The sequence below is a fragment of the Notamacropus eugenii genome, chromosome 3 (assembly GCF_028372415.1).
Source record: "Notamacropus eugenii isolate mMacEug1 chromosome 3, mMacEug1.pri_v2, whole genome shotgun sequence".
NCBI classification, from domain to species: domain Eukaryota; kingdom Metazoa; phylum Chordata; class Mammalia; order Diprotodontia; family Macropodidae; genus Notamacropus; species Notamacropus eugenii.
In genome coordinates, this window is record NC_092874.1 from 297,792,112 (window position 1) to 297,809,516 (window position 17,405).

At 48.6% G+C, this 17,405-nt stretch overlaps 1 protein-coding gene across 1 annotated transcript; it reads right to left on the reverse strand.

Annotated features, from left to right (window-relative positions):
- Positions 1-4,232: 4,232 nt before the first annotated feature.
- Positions 4,233-5,065, reverse strand: LOC140532102 (SUN domain-containing protein 2-like). The gene is made up of 3 exons (XM_072650647.1): positions 4,991-5,065; positions 4,496-4,747; positions 4,233-4,341 (listed from the first exon to the last, which is right to left on the reverse strand). Exons 1-3 carry the CDS (start codon positions 5,063-5,065, stop codon positions 4,246-4,248), a joined length of 423 nt encoding a protein of 140 aa, XP_072506748.1. The 3' UTR covers positions 4,233-4,245.
- Positions 5,066-17,405: the final 12,340 nt, after the last annotated feature.

Genomic DNA, 17,405 nt, shown 5'->3' on the forward strand with positions numbered 1-17,405 from the left:
CTGACCCTCAAGAGGATGGGGAGTGAAACAAATAGCTGAGCTGGTGATCTCCTCTCCATCAGAGAGGGCAGGGTGGGGCCAAACTGCTCCATGGTGGTAGGCTCCCACCTTGTATCTCTCCCAGAAGCCACAGTGGCCATAAGGGATGAAGTGTGGGAGAGGGCGAGAAAGTGGGATGAAGTGCTTGCTGGGGGAGGGGAGGGGCTGAAGGGGGAAAGAGGGGAAAGGCCCTGGGGGGGAGAGGCTAATTGGCAGGCTTCCCATGGACCCGGAAGCGGTAAATGCAGGTGTACTCAGGGTGACCCCAGTTGCTTAAGATCCGAAGTTCGACCACCTGGTATGGGGCTGTGTCATTGCCCTGTGGGAAGAGGAGACTGGGGTCAGGAAGGCTCGTGATCCCTTGGTGGACATCCTGACCCCAGAGCCCGTCCCCCCCAGGCCTTCTTCAGTGGCTGAATGTTATCCCTCAGGTTGCTATCAGAACCATGGGGTCCTGGCTCAAACTGCAGCTCCTAGCAAAGCCACAGCATCCCCATGGCTGGTGAACTAGCCTTCAAGAGCACCAGCCTCCCTGGGACACTGTGGGGCCAGCCCTCCATACCTGAAAGTGGAAGGTCTGAATGGACTCCCCAGCATTATCATAGGTAAAGTGCCCGAGGGCCACCCCTTCCGACTGTGAATCTTCATTTAGCCCCTACAGAGAAGGAAAAGCAAAGGGAAGGGATGGATGGATGGATGGATGGATGGATGGATGGATGGATGGATGGATGGGAGGGGGTTAGAGGAAAGGTCATGCTGTTAGGACATGAATCCAGATCAATCCAGGGAGGCAAAGGAAGGGGAGGTTGTGGAGGAGGAGGTGGAAGAGGAGGAGGAAGGGGGTGTAGGGGGGGATACATTGGGGAGAGTAAAGGGGAGAAAGCAAAAGCCACCATGATGTTTCCTTCTTTGGTCCCCTCACCTTCCAGCATCTCTCACTAACTCAGTAGACAGATCCTTTTCCCTCCAAGCCCCTGGCCTCCTTCTCTGCCTCTTCCCCTAAGCTGCTGAATGGCTTGGGACACACAATTTAATTGTAGGTGCCTCAGTTTCTTCATCTATCAGGATTTAGGTCCTGAAGCATCCTGTTCCCCTACACGTTTCTTCTTCTCCTCTGGCTCCACTTTTTTCACCCACATCCTCCTTATGAGGACATTCCAACTCTGCCCTAAGGAGGTGACTGTAGGGAATGGTGCTCATCATCCCCACTCAGCTCCCCCATGGGACACCTGGCCATGGAGGCACCCATGTATAAAGGAGTTGTATAAAAGGACCCTGAGACAGCATTGAAATCTTGACTGCTGTCAGCTGTCCTCTTCTGGCTTCTCTCTAAGAAGAGGGGGAGCAGGGAAAGGGCTGGTTGTGGAGTCCAGAGACCAGCCTCAATATCCCAGCTGTAAAATGGGCACATCCTTCCATTCCTCACCTCACAATGCTGCTGTTAAGAAATGGCTGTCAGGCATACGGGAATGGAGAGCTGCAAGGCTCAGATACTCACCAAGATGACAAAATCCTTGGGGGCGCTAGGGATGTTGCTGATGGGAGACAGGGCTTTGGGTACATGCTCCAAGGTGACAGCAGTGAGGTGGATGCGGGCAGATAATCGAACCACAGCAAAGCCCTGGGGGCCCCGGAATGCCCAGCAGTTGCCAGGGTAAACATCTGGCTGTGGGCAGAAGACAAGTCAGGTGACAAGTCAGGTGGGCAGCCAATGGAATAGATTTCCATTGTGTAATCCTCCCACCTTGAGAGCCCAGCCCCCACAGAAGGTGGGAGATGGCAGAGAGCCAAGCTGGGGGCCCTTTGTTCTGTCATACCTGGAGGATGGCTCTTGGGGACTGGAAATAGTACCACAAGGGGATGCCAAACAGACTGAGAAGGGCCGTCTTGGTATCATAGGTCTCTGAGCAGCGGCTACTGATGATGCTGGCCCCTGAAAGAACAAGAGGGAGAGAAGTGAGGTGGGGGCAGCTGAGGGCTGGCAGGACACAGAGGTAGTCCTGAAGATGAGGGGTCACTGCCAGGGCATCAGCCCTTCAACTGCCCCGTCCCATAAGGGGCATCATGAGTTTTTAATTCCTGCTGTCCCTTAATGGGCAACCATCATGTCCCCAGCCCTCTGGCTTTCTACAGGCTACCTACCTGAGGACTCCAGGGCATAATCCACTAGCCCAATGCGGTCTTCACTGTATCTCTTCAGGGCCTCATTCACAATCTGGTGCACATCCTAAAAGACAGGCATGGATGGACTCATGGGCCTAGCTGCCTGCAGAACTGGCCCAGCCCTTTCACCAGAGGGCCACGTGTGCTACCTGCTCTGCCAGGGCTTCCCCTTCCTTCCCTGGAGGCTCCTCTCAGGGCAAACCCATGACCTCCGACAGGCAGACAGGGAATGGGGCAGGCCTCACCTCCTCTGTGACCCCAGTCACTCCTTCCTTGTGAAGGGTCAGCCTCAGGCTGGCAGCAGCTTCACTGGCAGATTTGACCTGCCCTTCTGCCACCTGAGTGAGGATTCTGTGCTCCAGGTCCCGAAGTTGGGCCTGTACCTCCTCCAGCTGAAGAAGCCCAGCCTTAGCGCCCTTGTCTCGAAGAAGGTACTGACTGATCCAGGCTGGGAACTGAGACTCCACCTAGAAACCACCAGAGACCATCCACAAAACAGTAGAGGTAAGGAAGAAAGAGGGCCGGGACAGGGGACCTGGGGAGGGGGTGTCTAGAAAGACTCTGAGAGCTCAGAGCCTATGCATGTCTTCCTGGTGCCAGGGAAGGGACGGTTGTGAACCAAGTGACTGGCATTTTTCCACTGCTTTCAGGTCTACCAAAAAAGATCTCATTGGACCCCAGTGGACACCTTAGAGGGTTGGGTCTCCCTGGGCAGATGCTCAGGCAGCCCACCTTGGAGAGAGGGGCACATGTGGTCTAAGTGGTGGACTGGAGGACTCACATCACTGCGCAGGGCTGCCATCTTCTGTGGCCAAAGGTCTACTTCCTCTGCCACTGCAGCCTGTCTCTGGCTCAGGGCTGCCAGTTCCTGTCTCAGGCCAGCCAGCTGGGCCTCCAGTGGACCCATAGCCTTTAATATGTTTTCCTGGAGGGCTTCTTGGGCCAAACTAGACAGTGACAAAAGGAAAAGGGAAGGGCAGCCACTGGCTAGTGACACAGGATAGAGTCAAGCAGAACCACTATCAAAGGGAAAGAACAGAACCAGAGATCTGGGTGCAAGTCTTCCCTGACATTTACTCCCTGTGTGACCCTGGGCAAGTCATTTCCCTCCCAGGCCTCAGGACCCTCATCTGCTCTCTGAGGTCCTTACCAGCTGGGATTAATCCTATGGACATGCTAACCCAAGTATTCTGGCTCTACTGACACCCCCCCAGAGAATCTCAGTGGTGCTTTCTCTGGTCTAGTTTTCTAGCCTTCCTTCCCTCCTCTTCTCTTTGCCAGTTAGTTTGGGGCCTTACCTCTGCCATTCAGATTTTAGCTGGAGCACCCAGCTTTCCAGCTCCTGTAAGGAAGATGATGGCACAATGAGACTGATGAAAACACCAAACCACACTCTGGGGACTCATTGTCTCCTCTGGGTGGACCCTCTGTCTGCTAAGGAGGATCTGAGTCTCTGCAAACTGTTGGGCTCCAGAAATCTTGACCTTGAGTTTGGGCTAGACCTTTCAAAGACTGGACTCCTCTCTTATCATCCCACCAAGAGGAGGCATCTGACAGAGACCCCAACTCAGCTGAGATTAGGCATGAACCACTTTCCCTAGAGTGGTGAGGTCACTTCTCAGTCCCTGAAAAGAGTTTCAAACTCAGCTGTTGAGTTACAGTCTTCTCATTGACAATCTTATCCCTCCCTAGTCTTCATGCATGGATGTGCTCAGTACAGGAAAGGGGTTCCAGAAAGGAGCTACAGGAGGAGGCTTAGGTTGCTTTAGATCAGTAAGCTCTCTGCTTATCCTTCGGACAAGGGGATCCAGAGTCCTCAGACAGGAGCTCTCAGGGACAATGAGTCAATCGAATATGCTCCCATACAAGTATGGAATCTGGCCAGAAACCTGTAAGCAAGTGTTAGGTCTACTGACAGCAGCACCAACATTTCCAGCTACAAGTGACCTCCCCCAAGACGTCTCTGCCCCCTCTCCCCCCCCCGCCCCCCTTCATCCCCCCCCCCCCCGCCCTCCATCCCCTGTGTCTCTGCCTCCAGAAGCGTCAGAGCTTCTGGATTACCTGGGATGCCTGAGAAATCTTCTTTAGAACATTATCCAAATCTTGCTGATGTTCTGCCCTGAGGGTGGTGAGTGCTTCCTGGAGACCACAAAAAAGGAGACAGGCGTTCAACAAGACCCAGAGAACTTGGCAGGTCCTGCCAAGCCCAGAGTGCTGCCTCACCTCAAGACCTCTATGCCTTCCACTAGCTGGGCTTGCCGACCTGGTCTTCTTAGCAGAGCGTTCTCCTCACCTGGATGTGGGCAGTGGTGTCCCTACGGAAGTCCTTCTTCAGGGTGGGTTCCCATCGGCTCAACAGGCCCTCCAGGAGAGTTGAAATATCCTCGTGGCTCAGGCTTTTTCCACCTCCATTCCCACTGGCCCCCTGCAGCTCCAGCAACTCCAGCCTGATGGCCTCCTTCTGCCAACGTGCAGAGTATTCAGAAGCCAGAGTTTCCAGCCGCCTTTCTAGGGCATGAACCTTGGACAGGACATGCTGTTCAGCCTTGGGAACAAGGAGGAAAACACACAAAGATGAAAAGTCTCTTAGGAGGAGGAACAAGGAGCACTGGGCATTTGTTAAGCACCACTGTGTGCCCGAGGTGGGGCTGAGTGCTGAGAACACAAGGACCAAGAAGGAAACCTTTCTTGTGTACGAAGAACTTCCATTTGAATGGAGGAGACAAGGACATTAAAAGCCACCAGGTCGTTTAACTGCTGTCGGCAGATTTCTTCATTTCACACTTACGCTATTTACAAAAACGTAAGCATTGTTGGTCTCCGCCTGAGAATGGAAGTTCCTGGTCAATGGGAATGGTTTCATTTTGGGTACCTGTGTCCCCTAGGCCGGGACCCGGCACTGAGGAAGTGCTTAATAAATACATGTGGGTTGACAGGCTGACTGGAAGAAAGAGCACCAGAATGAATTCTCAGCATGGGGGCAGCCATTTGGGTAGGGTCACCGAGTGTGAAAGGAGTACAGAAGACCAATGAGGCTAAGGCTGGAAAGACAGGGTGGGGCTGTTTTCCTCTGGGGGGCAAAGGGGAGGCCCTGCCATTGACTGAGGAGGGAAGTCACTTGGTCTGCTCTGTTCTTAAGGAAAGTTCCTTTGAGAGCAGAGTGCAGAACAGACTGGAGGCAGGGAGGCCACTCAGGACACTGCGGCAGTGAGCCAGGAGAGTGATGAGGGAGGGCCAGGGTCACCAGGGTCGAAATGTCGAAGAAGCTGAGAGAGCTCAGGGCAAAAAGCCAGGTCAGAGACCTCCCCAAGAGGTACAAAGGAGGCTAAGCATGCAGAAGGTCCCCTCCCCACCAACCACACAGCACAGGGGCAGAACCAAGAGAACAGAGGGAGGGTGGGCATTTTTGATGAGCCCAGCCCACCTCCTCTCTAACCATCTAGATAATGTGCCAGACCACATTCTCATGAGGAAAGCCAAGAAAACATCCCTGTGCGTCATTTCTCCAGCCCAGGGAAGCTTAAGAAATAAGAGAGCTGTGGACACTGAGGTGGGGGCTGGCCAGGAGCCCAACATAATGGCAGCCAGGACAGTGGGAAGCATTTCATTGCCCAAGGATGGTAAAAGGGCTAGAACTGAATCCCTGAGCAGGAGCAGATCCCAGGCTATCCTGGGAGCATGAAGGGGGCCAAATGACTCTTCTAGGCTACAGACGTAGGGCTGAGAGGAGCAGTTATGAGTGAGCGAGGCCCTAGCTGAGCACTGATCAAGAAAGGGGTTCTGCAAAGAGGTTCTGGACCTGAGCCCCAGAGCACAGCTGGGGGCTCAATGTTCACTTTTAGTCCTGCAGTGGGATACCTCGGGTAGGAGACCCAGACGCAAGAAGAGTCAATAAGTTCGGTCCCTCTGAACCTGCAGAACCTCAAAGTGTGCTAACAATGACTGAGTCCAATAACATTCTACAGAAACTCCAGCACCCGCAAGCCAGAAGACCTAAACCTGAGTCAGGAACATGCACAACTCAGACAAGAATAGCAGTGAACAGATATCACCACTATGGAAGCACTGAAAGTTTGCGGACTGAACTAAGAAAGCCCAGAGGTGAGCTGAGCCCAATGCCAACATCAAGTTCATAGTCAAGAAATAGGCTGGAAGAATGAGTAAACAAAACTGAACCTGACCACAAAGGGCTACTATGGCTCAAGACAGAAAGACAGAAGAAGCCAATGACTTGAAGATATCTTTAAGCAAATCCTCCAAGAAAAAGGGTAGATTGGATAAGAGTTGAACAAGAATTCCTAGAAGAGTTAAAGAATGAGATAAAAATGAACAAAAAGTGATTTTAAGAGTGGAAGAGGAAAAATTTTTAAAAAGCGGTACAAGAAAGATATGAGAAAAGAATGAATAATTAGTAAAAGAGGCACAAAAATACTGAATTCCTTAAAAATTAGAACTGAGCAAATAGAAGCTAATAACTCTAGGAGACAACAACAAAAAATAAAATCAATTCAAGAGAAAATGTATAGGATCTCATACAAAACTCCAATGACCTAGAAATGGATTGAGGAGAGAGAATTGGAGAGTCATTTGTCTATCCAAAAGCCAGGAACAAAAAAGGAGCTCAACATAATATTTTAAGATATTACAAAGGAAAATGCCCAGATGTGTTAGAATCAGAGGGCAAAGTAGAACTTGAAACCACAAATCATTTCCTGAAAGAAACCCCTACATGAAAACTCCCAGCAACTGTTCTAAATCCAGAACTGCCAGGTCAAGGAGAAAATTCTGCAAATAGCCAGAGAGAAATAATCCAGTACTGTCAGGACACATGAGATTTAGAAGCTTCCACATTAAAGGAGTACAGGGCTTGGGATATCATATTCTGGAGTGGAAAAGATCTAGGATTAGAGCCCACAATAAGATTAAACTACCCAGCAAAACTGTGTATTGTCCTACAGGGGAATAAGGACCCTTCCTGAAATAGAGAACTTTCAAGCATTCCTGATGAAAAGACCAGAACAGAATAGAAAATTTGACATTCAAACACAGAACTCAGGAGAAGAATAATAAGGTGAACATGAGTGAGAAATCACAAGTCACTAAAAAAGGGCAAATTGTTTAGATCCCTTGTGTGGCAAGATGATACATGTAACCACTTCAGAATTTTATGATCACCACGGGTCCTAGAAGCAGTCTAAATAGATAGCGACCTGAATGACTGTATTATGTTGTGAGGATCTCAAAAGAATGGAAGGGTGGAGAAGAGAAATGCACTGGAAGGTTGTGGGGAAGGAGAGAAAGAATGGGGAAAGTTATCTCATAAATGGGGTGCACTAGAAAGAGTTTATACAATGGGAGGGACAGAAGAGGGGAACAGGCAACACGAACCTTATTCTCATCTGAACTGGTTGAAAGAGGGAAGAATACACATACACACACAATGAGATGGAGAGATTCATTTTACCCAAGGAGAAGTAGGAGGAAAAGCGTCTAAGAGAAAGGTGAGGGGGAGGGAAGAATGACGGGATAGATTAAGGGAGGCAAAGGTCAGAAACAAAAGACTACTGAAGAAGGGACAGAGTAAAAAACAAAAGGATGAGTGTAAAAGAATAGCATGGAAAAAAATATACATTTAATGAACACAACTGTGAATGGGAATGGGATGAACTCACTCATAAAATGGAAGAATACAGTTGAATGGATTAGAAACCAGAATCCAACAATATGTTATTTACAAGAAATATGCTTGAAACAGAAAGATACACAAATAGAGGAGTTGGAGAAAAAGAATGGATCTTACAGAATGGATCCTAAAGAATGGATGAGTCAAAGAACAAATCATAGAAATGGTTAACAATTTCATGGTGACAATGACATAACTAAATTTTGGGGATGCAGTCAATGCAGGACTTAGAGGGAAATGTATATTTTCAAATGCTTACATCAATCAAAGAGACAAAGAAACAGATTAAAGAATTAGACATGCAACTAAAATATTTAGAAAACCAACAGATTAATCCCTTCCCAATTAAACACCAAAATTAAAATCTTGAATCGATAGAAAGATGAACGAAATTGAAAGAACAAAACCCCAATGAACTAATAAATAAAACTATAAGCTTTGAGAAAAACAATTAAATAGATAAATCCTTGGCTAATTTAATTTTTACAAAAGAAAACCAAATTATTACATCAGAAAATGAAAACAGTGAATTTACAATCTATGAAGAGAAAATAAAAGTAATTACTAGGAGCTTTGTTGCCCAACTACATGCCAATAATAAAAATGAAAATCTAAATGAAATGAATTTTACAAATATAAATAGTCCTGTTTAACAGAGCCCTTAAATAACCCCATCTTAGAAAAAGGAACGAAACAAGCTATAAATGATCTCTCTAAGAAAAAACCCCAGGACTAAATCAAATTTTTCCAAATGATTAAAAAGTAATCAATTCCAACACTGAATAAACGATTTGAAAAACAGGTAAAGATAGAATCTTATCAAATTCTTTCTATGACAAAAATATAATCTTGATACCCAAACCAAGGAGAGTCACGTCTCCCCAAGAAAGGGAACTATAGATCAATTTCATTAATGAATATTGATGAAAAATATTAAATGCTAAGAAAGGAGATTACAGGAATATATCACAAAGATATATTGTGACACTGTGACCAAGCTGGATTGATACCAAGAAGTTGGGCCTGGGTCAATTATTAGGAAAACTATAAATGTAACTGATTATATCAATAACATAAACAACAAATTTATATGATTTCAACAGGTGCAGACAAAGCTTTTGACAAAATGCCTCATCCCTGTTGAAAAACACTAGAAAGCACAGGAATAAATGGAGTCTTCTTTAAAATAAGTATTATCTAACTAAAACCAAGAGCAAGCATGATATGTAATGGGGATAAGCCTTCCCAGTAAGATCACGGTAAAGGAAGAAAGTCCATTGCCAACCATTGCTATTCAGTGTTGTACCAGTTACAGCAACTGCTAGATATAGCAATAAGGCAGAAAAGAAACTGAAGGGAAAAAACTGCAATGAGGAACCAAAACTATCTCTTTTGGTAGATGATACAATGGTTTACCAAGAGAACCCTAGAGAGTCATCTAAAAAACCAGTTTAAAACAAAACCAGTTCAAACAATTACTTAAAGAAAGTTGGAAGCCCATCAAAACCATCAGCATTTCTATACATTAATCAAGAAAATCCAGCAGGAAGAGATAGAAAGAGAAATTCCATTGAAAATAACTGTATACAATTGTATACTGTATACAACCTGAGAGTTTGCCTGCCAAGACACACACAGGAACTATATGAACACAATTACAAAACATTCTTCATACGTAGAGATCTCAACAGTTGGAGATGTACTCACTCCTCGTGGGTAGGTCAAGCCAGTAGCATAAAAATGATAAAACTACCTAAATTAACTTATTCAGTGCCATACCAACTGAACCACTAAGAAAGTTCTTTGGTAGCAAAGAACTCATTGACAGAGGAGTGGCTTATGGATACAAGGAAATATGACTATGCTGTACGAAGCCACAACTCTGCTTAATTAGAAGACTTACATGAACTGGGGAAAAGTGGAATAAATGAATGAGGAGAACAAGAAAACAAGCACCACAGACAACCATGGAAATGGAAAGAACAGAGATGACACATGAGGATCTTCTTCCCTTCCCGTCCTGGCTAGGGTGGGAAATACTGGCAGGGAACCTGCATCTAATGCTGGGCTCGCCTGCTGTGTTCTGCTGAACTTTTCTTCCCCTTTTTGGTTTATTCTTTTGCTTAAGGGCTGGCTCTGTGGGAGGGCAAAATGGGAAGGATACACTGAGCAAGGTGGGTCACATGAAAGCAAAAGCTAGAGACAAGTCTTCAAAGTCAGTGGGATGTGTGCGTGTGTGTGTGTGTGTGTGTGTGTGTGTGTGTGTGTGTGTAAAGATGTACCTAATTCAAAATGATTTTCACTAGTAGATCACACAAGCTTTGCAGGGTTTTTCCAAATTCCCTGCTTCTCTTTCTGAGAAGACACACTGGGAAAGGTAGGTTAAGTAAAAACCAATGATATCAAGAAAACTTTTGGAAACACACAACACGATGAGGAGACATGAAAATGGTTTTCAGACTTTGTGGACATGGACAGGGTTAGAGTTGCTTTGCTTGTCCTGGCAAGGTAGAAGTTGTGGCACATTTCAGAGGCAGGAACAGCTTCCTAACAAGGTGAGTCACTGAGCGGGGAAGGAGCTGACTCAAGAATTTGGGGGCCTCCACTCTCAGGACTGAGCTGAAGAGGGAGGCTGAGGGCCCTTCCTGATGTTTGCCGTTTCACGGGGCCACTGTTTGTATCCTTTAGTCACCACCCTCTTCTTCTCTTGCGCCAGTGGCCTATTTTCAGATCCAGTGTTGCCTTTGGTTTCTTTGCTTGCCAAGAGCCGCTGGTCTCTGAGGGAGGCAGCCTCTAGGATTGCTGGCCTTCTCACTGGAATGTGATGTTTTGGGGCAGCAGTCAAACATCCTTAGGAAACGATGCTATGAGTCAGTGTTCCTTTTGCCGTGCCTGAGTGGTTGACACATCTGAAGAGGAAGGACTGGAGCTGTTGGAGCTGTACGGTATGTTTTTTCCCCTTTTGTCCCCCTTTCTTCTAACTTGCTGGATTTTGACCTTTGTGGGGCCCAGTCACTGATCTGGTCCTTGATGCTGAAATGATTCGTGTAACCAGCATTTCTCATTCCGTGAAGATGGTCCTTTGGTTTCGTTGTGACATCTTTTGGTGCTGATCATGTATCCTGTGCCTGGGGACTTTCTTACTGACAAATAATAGTTGTGTCTTCTTCCCTTGCACGTTGTTTTGTGGACTTAGTACAAGGACAGCCAACAAACACTGATACACTCCCACTAAGTGTAACAGGCTATGCCGAGTGTTGGGGTCACAAGGACAAAATGATCTTCTCAGCTTCCTCCTGGACTTCCTTTGCCCTCTGTTGCCTTATGCTCATTTGGAATAGCAACTATGGGGTTTTTTAGTTGCCTTTAAAAATGTGATGAAATCTAATCCTTGAGGCTGATTTGCCTCCTCCAAATTCTTCTGCCTGTGAGTGATCATTCCACTGATTGTTTTCCCCCCCACATCTGAAAAAAAAACTCCTTGCAGCTGACATGAGAAGTCAGACAAATCAAATTCTGACACTGGCTGTGTCCAAAATCGTGGACCTCATTGTGCATCTGACATCCAGCACCTCATCTGTTGCTGTTTCTAGAGCCATGTCCTTTATCCCACCACTCCATGTCACCCCTCAGATTACACTGGAATAATGTCAACCACTTAGACTGTGGTTGGACTGTGTGAGGACTGAGGGAGACCAAGTACTCTTTGTCCTTCTCTGAGGTCCCCTGACCTCTGTCCACAAACAGAAGGTGGCTGCAGAAGGCAAAGGTTGTTTGGTCTTTTTATCTGCTTCCCAAGTCATCATGACTCCCCAAATCCAATCACCTGGTGGCCAAGCTTCTGGTGGGCAGACACCAGGATCTGCACACAGCCTTCAAGTCTTCCCAGCTTGATCAACTCTGATAGTCTGGGCTCTGCTACCAATTTCTGGAGACCCCCCCCCTCCAGAATCACTTCACTGTGTGACAAGGTGTTAGGGAAGGCCTTTTGGGGGAGGCAACTATGATTTCAGTTGAAGGCAGCGGGGGAACGCGGGAGGCTGAGTCTTGAGAGGTTGGCATTGAACTGCCCCAGGTCCCAAAGCTAGCAAGTGGCAAAGCTCAAACTTGAGCCCAGGTTTTCTGACCCTGGCTCCCCAGGGATCTGCATATCCAAGGTGAGAGAGTCTCCTAATGCTGCTTGTGAGTGGCCCTGGTGCAAAGATTGATGAGTTTGGAGATGGAAATCCATGGATAAATCGAGGTTACTAAATGAAGGCTTCATTATAGCCTGGATTTATATTCTCATCTCTTGCCCCACAGCACAGACCATTAAGAAGAGACTGTCACCACTGAGATGAATGACCTATCTTCTGCATGACACACACTTGGCACCCAAACAGCAAAGACAAAGAAATGGAAACTACTGGCTTGCCCCCGAACTGGGCAAGAGCTGAATAAATTATGGTGTAAGGATTGAATACAACCGTGCTCTAAGAAACAATGAAATAGGTGGTATTGAGAGAAACCTGAGAAGACTTTGTATGAACTGGTGCAGAGCAGAGTGAGAAGAACCACAAAGAAGCAACTTTGAAAGACTTTAGAACTCTGATCGATGCAGTGACCAAGTACTTTTCTGGAAAATGACCCAACTTCTGACGGAGAGATGGCCTCAGGAGGCAGAAGGAGACATAGATCTTTTAGACATGGCCAAAAAGGGACTGGTTTGCTTAACTCTGCACATTTGTTACAAGTGGTTTGCTTTTCATTTTTCTGAATGGGTGGGAGAGGGAGAAGGGAAATAAAACAGACTTTTGTTCATTACAAAATGGAAACAAAAGCAGCTTCCTCTGGCTAATCCTGCTTCCCCCTCCTCTGATGCCTCATAGTGCTGCAGAGCTGTTTCAAAGACAGCGCTAGGAGAGGACACCACCTGGAAGATCCTGCCAGGCCAGAACTGTCTTCAAAGATGGTATGGTAATAGTCTGTATGGCTGCCATAGAAGAAACAGCATAGCCAACTCCCTCTACTGCTTCACTCCCATCTGTCCTGGTAGATCTCCATTGTACCTAGTTGTTTCCTCATGACTCGGGGACTCCTTCAGGGCAGGGACTGTGGGCTTGTTTGTTTGGGTTTGAATTCTTTCTTTGAATTCCCATCCCTTAGCACAGTGCCTGACACACAGTAGGCCACACTTAAGAAATGGTAGTGGACTGAGTGATTCTGGGGTTGATTGGAACAGACTTGGTTGTGAGCAGACTGTCTGCCTGTCCTGCACAAAGTGTTCCTGGCACTCACCCAGGCACTCACCTGGAAATATGGGGTGGATTCTCCTGCTTCCCACACCTCCTCTCTCCTGTTGCTGCCCTTTGCTGCCCACCAGGACAGCATAGCAGGGTGGAATGTCTGTAGTCCATAGGGGTAAAAATACCAAGCACCTAGCACATGGGAGGAAAGGCTAATGAAGGCAGAGGCTGAGGCACCAGAAGGGAAACATGTCCAGGATGAGGACCTACACCTGGACTGTGTCTGGCAGTGTCACATCCACATGGGCTCAGACCCTGGCCCAAGGAAGGTGCATGCATTATGGGCCCCATGATCTGGAAGGCAAGACCCTTCAGGAAAGGCATCTCTCATGATCCTTTCAGGAGTCATTACACACTTTTGGATTATGAGAAAAATGAGGGACAAGAAGCAGCTGGGGAGAGGACATGGAGAAGTCCTGCCTCCTGGTCCCAAGCCTGGTCCACATACAGCCCTGTCTCTTCTGGAGGATCAGAGTGCTTTCAGGAGATGCCAGCTGAATAGAGGTCCTGGTAACTGACAGCTTGTGGTGTCACCATTCCCAAGCTGGGCTTCATCTCATAGTAGGGGGTAAGTGATGTCATGGTTCCTGAACAGAGTACAGCTCTTTTGGGACCATCCAGGGAGGACCACCCTGTCCATTCTCCCCAGTGAGAAGGGGCAAAGGCCTCCAGAGCTGGCATTGGCTGTGTCCTGCCCAGCTAACCCATTCATTGTGGACTCAGCTCTTCTACCAGTTCCCCCACCCTCAAGTGCCTTGACAGTGACCACTGAGGGGGCAGATCAAACACCCATGTAAAGCCAGCACTGTCATAGTAGGCATGCAGCATGAGTCTGGGAGGCCTGCATACAGAAGATGCACAAGAAAGGCTTGTGGGATTGGATCAAGAGGAGGAGACACAGGCCGTCTATCCCATTTCAGGCACAAGAACTTTCCCATACAAGGCCTGGGTCCCTTTTCCCCTAAAGGCTAAAGGCTCCCCTTCAAAGCTCTGTCTTCCAGACTTGCGTTCAGCAGCCCTGCCCCCAAGCCCTTGTCTGTCTGGGCTGGCAGGGTGCCCTGGGGACTCAGCAAGGCTCACCGTAAGCCAGCGAAGCCAGAAGCAACAGCATCAAGAGAAGCAGAAACAACTTCTTCAGAGTTGAAAAGCTCCTGGATTTCATGGGGATGAAGGAGGAGACATTAGTGCCTGGTCTTCCCCACCAGATTCCTGTGCGACCCTCCCCTGGGAGAGCTACGATGGGGAGCTCTGGGCTTTTATGGACAGCCCTCGAGGTCAAGTGGAAGGAGAAAATTTGACCTTGGTCAAATGTGTGAATGTTGTTATGAAAGGTGACAGGGCTGGTGGAAGGCATCTCCCTCCCAGGGCTCTCAGGAATGTGCTTATATGCTAGTGAATTGGGCAGGCTTCTTTTGGCTAAATCATTTCAGTGCTTGTCAAATTGGGACTTGGAAGGAGTAAGCCCTGACAAGGTTGGCTAGTCTCCCTGGGCCTAGCCTGTGGCCCCAAGAATCCAGAGCTAGATAGGGAACCTGCAGCCTGGAGATCACATGTGGCACTTGAGGTCCTCAAGGGTGGCCCTTTGACTGAATCTAGACTTCCAAGAACAAATCTCCTTAAGAAAAGGATTTGTTCTGTAAAACTTGGCCTCAGTCCAAAGGTTGCACCCCAGGACCTAGAAGGCTACATGTGGCCTGGAGAGCGCAGGTTCCCTACCCCTGCTCTACAGGCTCCTGGACACAGCCCTGGAGGCTGCCTGGAAACCTGGACATGACCCCCCACAGAGAAACTGTAAGGATGGCCTGGCTACCCGAAGGACTGGGAAGAGACTACAACCCCTGGGAGCTCAGGACTTTCCAACTGGCCAAGGTGAAGCCACCAGAGTCAGTGGAGATGAGAGGCAAGAACTACTGAGGGGACAGCTCCTCCAAGATACTCAGGAATAGAGCAGCACCTGTGCTCATGGGGATTGGCATGTGCTGGGGAAGGGTTAACAAGCAGTTCTGAAGGAGGTGAAGGCACACACAACTTGTCCCATCTTCTTCTTCAGTCTAGATACCCAGAGGAGCCCTGACTGGTAGCTGACACTCAGGAGCAGGTTCAAGCTGGTTCCAGCTGATTCCAGCACACCCCTGACCCTGACCTGACCTTCTGTCATAAGATTCATGGCACAAAAGTCTCAAAAGCTGAACTGAGCTCAAGCGTGGTGAAGCTTTTTCAAGCATGGGTTCTTTGGTTCTGGCAGAGCCCAGGGAGGCCTCACTGACCTGGTTAAGACAAAGACGTCCAGCAGGGAGGCAGCTGTGGTCAGGCGGTAGCAGGTAGTGCCCAGCCACCAGTAGAACAGGCCAAAGAGCCAACCTGTAAAAGTCCCAGCAGAGGGGTTCAAAGGCTTCGCCCTCCTATCCCAGAGTTAGCTTGCTCCCAGCCTGCCCACTCTGCAGCTGCTCCTTGAATCTCCCAAGGCTTTCTAGCTGTGCCTGGGGATCCTGCCATAAAAGCCTGTCTCCACACACTGTCCTAGGGTTAGCACCCAGGCCTGGTGTGCCCCAGCATAGGAATGAGGAAGCTCTTATGGGCCCACAGCAGGGACTGCCCTGGGCAGTGTGCCCACCCACTCCCAGAACCCACCTGGAAAAGTGATGGCCACCCACAAGAAAGCGCCAACTTGGGAGGCAGCATTCCTTAATGAGGATGCTGAGCCAGGCTGGTCCATAAGTGTGTGCCCTGCAGGAAAGTGAAGACATGAGGAGCCACCCAGAAGGAGACACAAGTGGGCCTCAGGCATCCCCATTACCATGCTGAGGCTTGGGCCCTCCCAACCTCCAAACCCCCACCTGGAGCCAGACTGCAGAGTTCTCTATCCTTTTATCTGAAATCTATGTTCTCCCCATCCCCCCTGGATGGGGCACCCTTCAAAGTACACGGGGCAGCGTCCAGGGGATGGAGTTCCAGTAGGCAGGAAGTGCTGCCTACCTGCAGAGTCATCCTCCGAGGAGTATCCTGAGGAAGATCCATAGATATCATAGGTGACTTTGCCCTCATTCAGTCCATTGATCTTACTCTTCTCAGCACCTCCCAGGCCTCTCCTCCTCCTCACCAAGTCCCCACCTGCACAGAGCATGGAGGTGCCTGATAAGCAGGGAGCTTCAGGCTTCCAGCAACAGCAGCTGCCAGAGGTGGAACACCTGGCAGAACTTTTCAGAATTCAGACTTCCCACCCCTTTGGGGGTCTGAACCCAGAAGCACCCCCCATGTGGTTTAGGGCAGGAATGGAGTTCTGCACAAGGGCAAAATCCGGCCCCCTTCCTATTTCTGTATGAGGTAAGAACACTTTTTATGTTTTTAAGTGTAATGGAACTTTACTGAAACATGTAAAGATGATTTTTAGCTCATTGGCTGCACAAAACCAGGTGGCCTTCTGCCTTAGGAGGCATGGTTATTGTCACCCAGATCTGGAAAAGTGCCATCTATGGGACTGAGGGGCTTCAGGAGAATGGAAGGATCTCCCACCTGGGAGGATCCAGGGAGATGAGCCAACCTGGAGGAGTAAGGTAACTCCCAACAGACACTAGCCTCCTTAGGAATCTTTAGAAGACAGGGAGGAGCTCCCTTCCTTCTCCCCAGCCCAAGCCCTCGGGTTTGTCAAGCTCTGGCCAGAGCTCACCACGTTCACTCCAGTAGACATCGCTGTCCAGCTGATCTTGTAGGATGGAGCTTTTGTCCACCGAGGCGACCCGGGGGCCCCTGACGTAGGACTCGCTGACCACTGATTCACTGTAGTAGGTAGTGTGAGGATTGGAAGCAGGGCCCAGGTGAGGGGCTGGTGAGAGGCGTTTCACACTGCCAGATTTCCTCTTCAGAGTCCTGGGGGGCGCCAAGCATGAAGAGCAAAGGAAAGAGGGTGAAGGAGATGAAGCAGGAGAAAAACAGGGGGAGAAAGGCCTGGAGGAGGAAGAGACTTTCAAGGAGCTTCTAGGATGAAAAGAAATGATCCCCAAAGCCCTCTTCTGTTCTTATTCCTTCAACAGATGAATCCTTTATAACATTGGAACAAATCCCCAGCTCCCATGGGCCAGGCAGGGCCTCTTTCCAAATGGAACCACCATGATGAGGTACAAGAGGAGCTAAAGCCACCTGAACCTGTCTCCTCCCCCACAGGTCCATCACCCCCATGGCTTCCTATGCTCTTGCTAGGCCCTGCAGCTCACCCCAGAAACCGTGGGTACTGGGCC

Coding starts and splice junctions, on each gene's coding strand:
- LOC140532102 (XM_072650647.1), bottom strand. CDS start 5,065: ATGAAACCATTCCCATTGACCAGGAACTTCCATTCTCAGGCGGAGACC. Junction 4,748..4,990: donor CTTACGTTTTTGTAAATAGC/GTAAGTGTGAAA, acceptor CTTGTTCCCAAG/GCTGAACAGCATGTCCTGTC. Junction 4,342..4,495: donor ACACCACTGCCCACATCCAG/GTGAGGAGAACG, acceptor TGTGGTCTCCAG/GAAGCACTCACCACCCTCAG.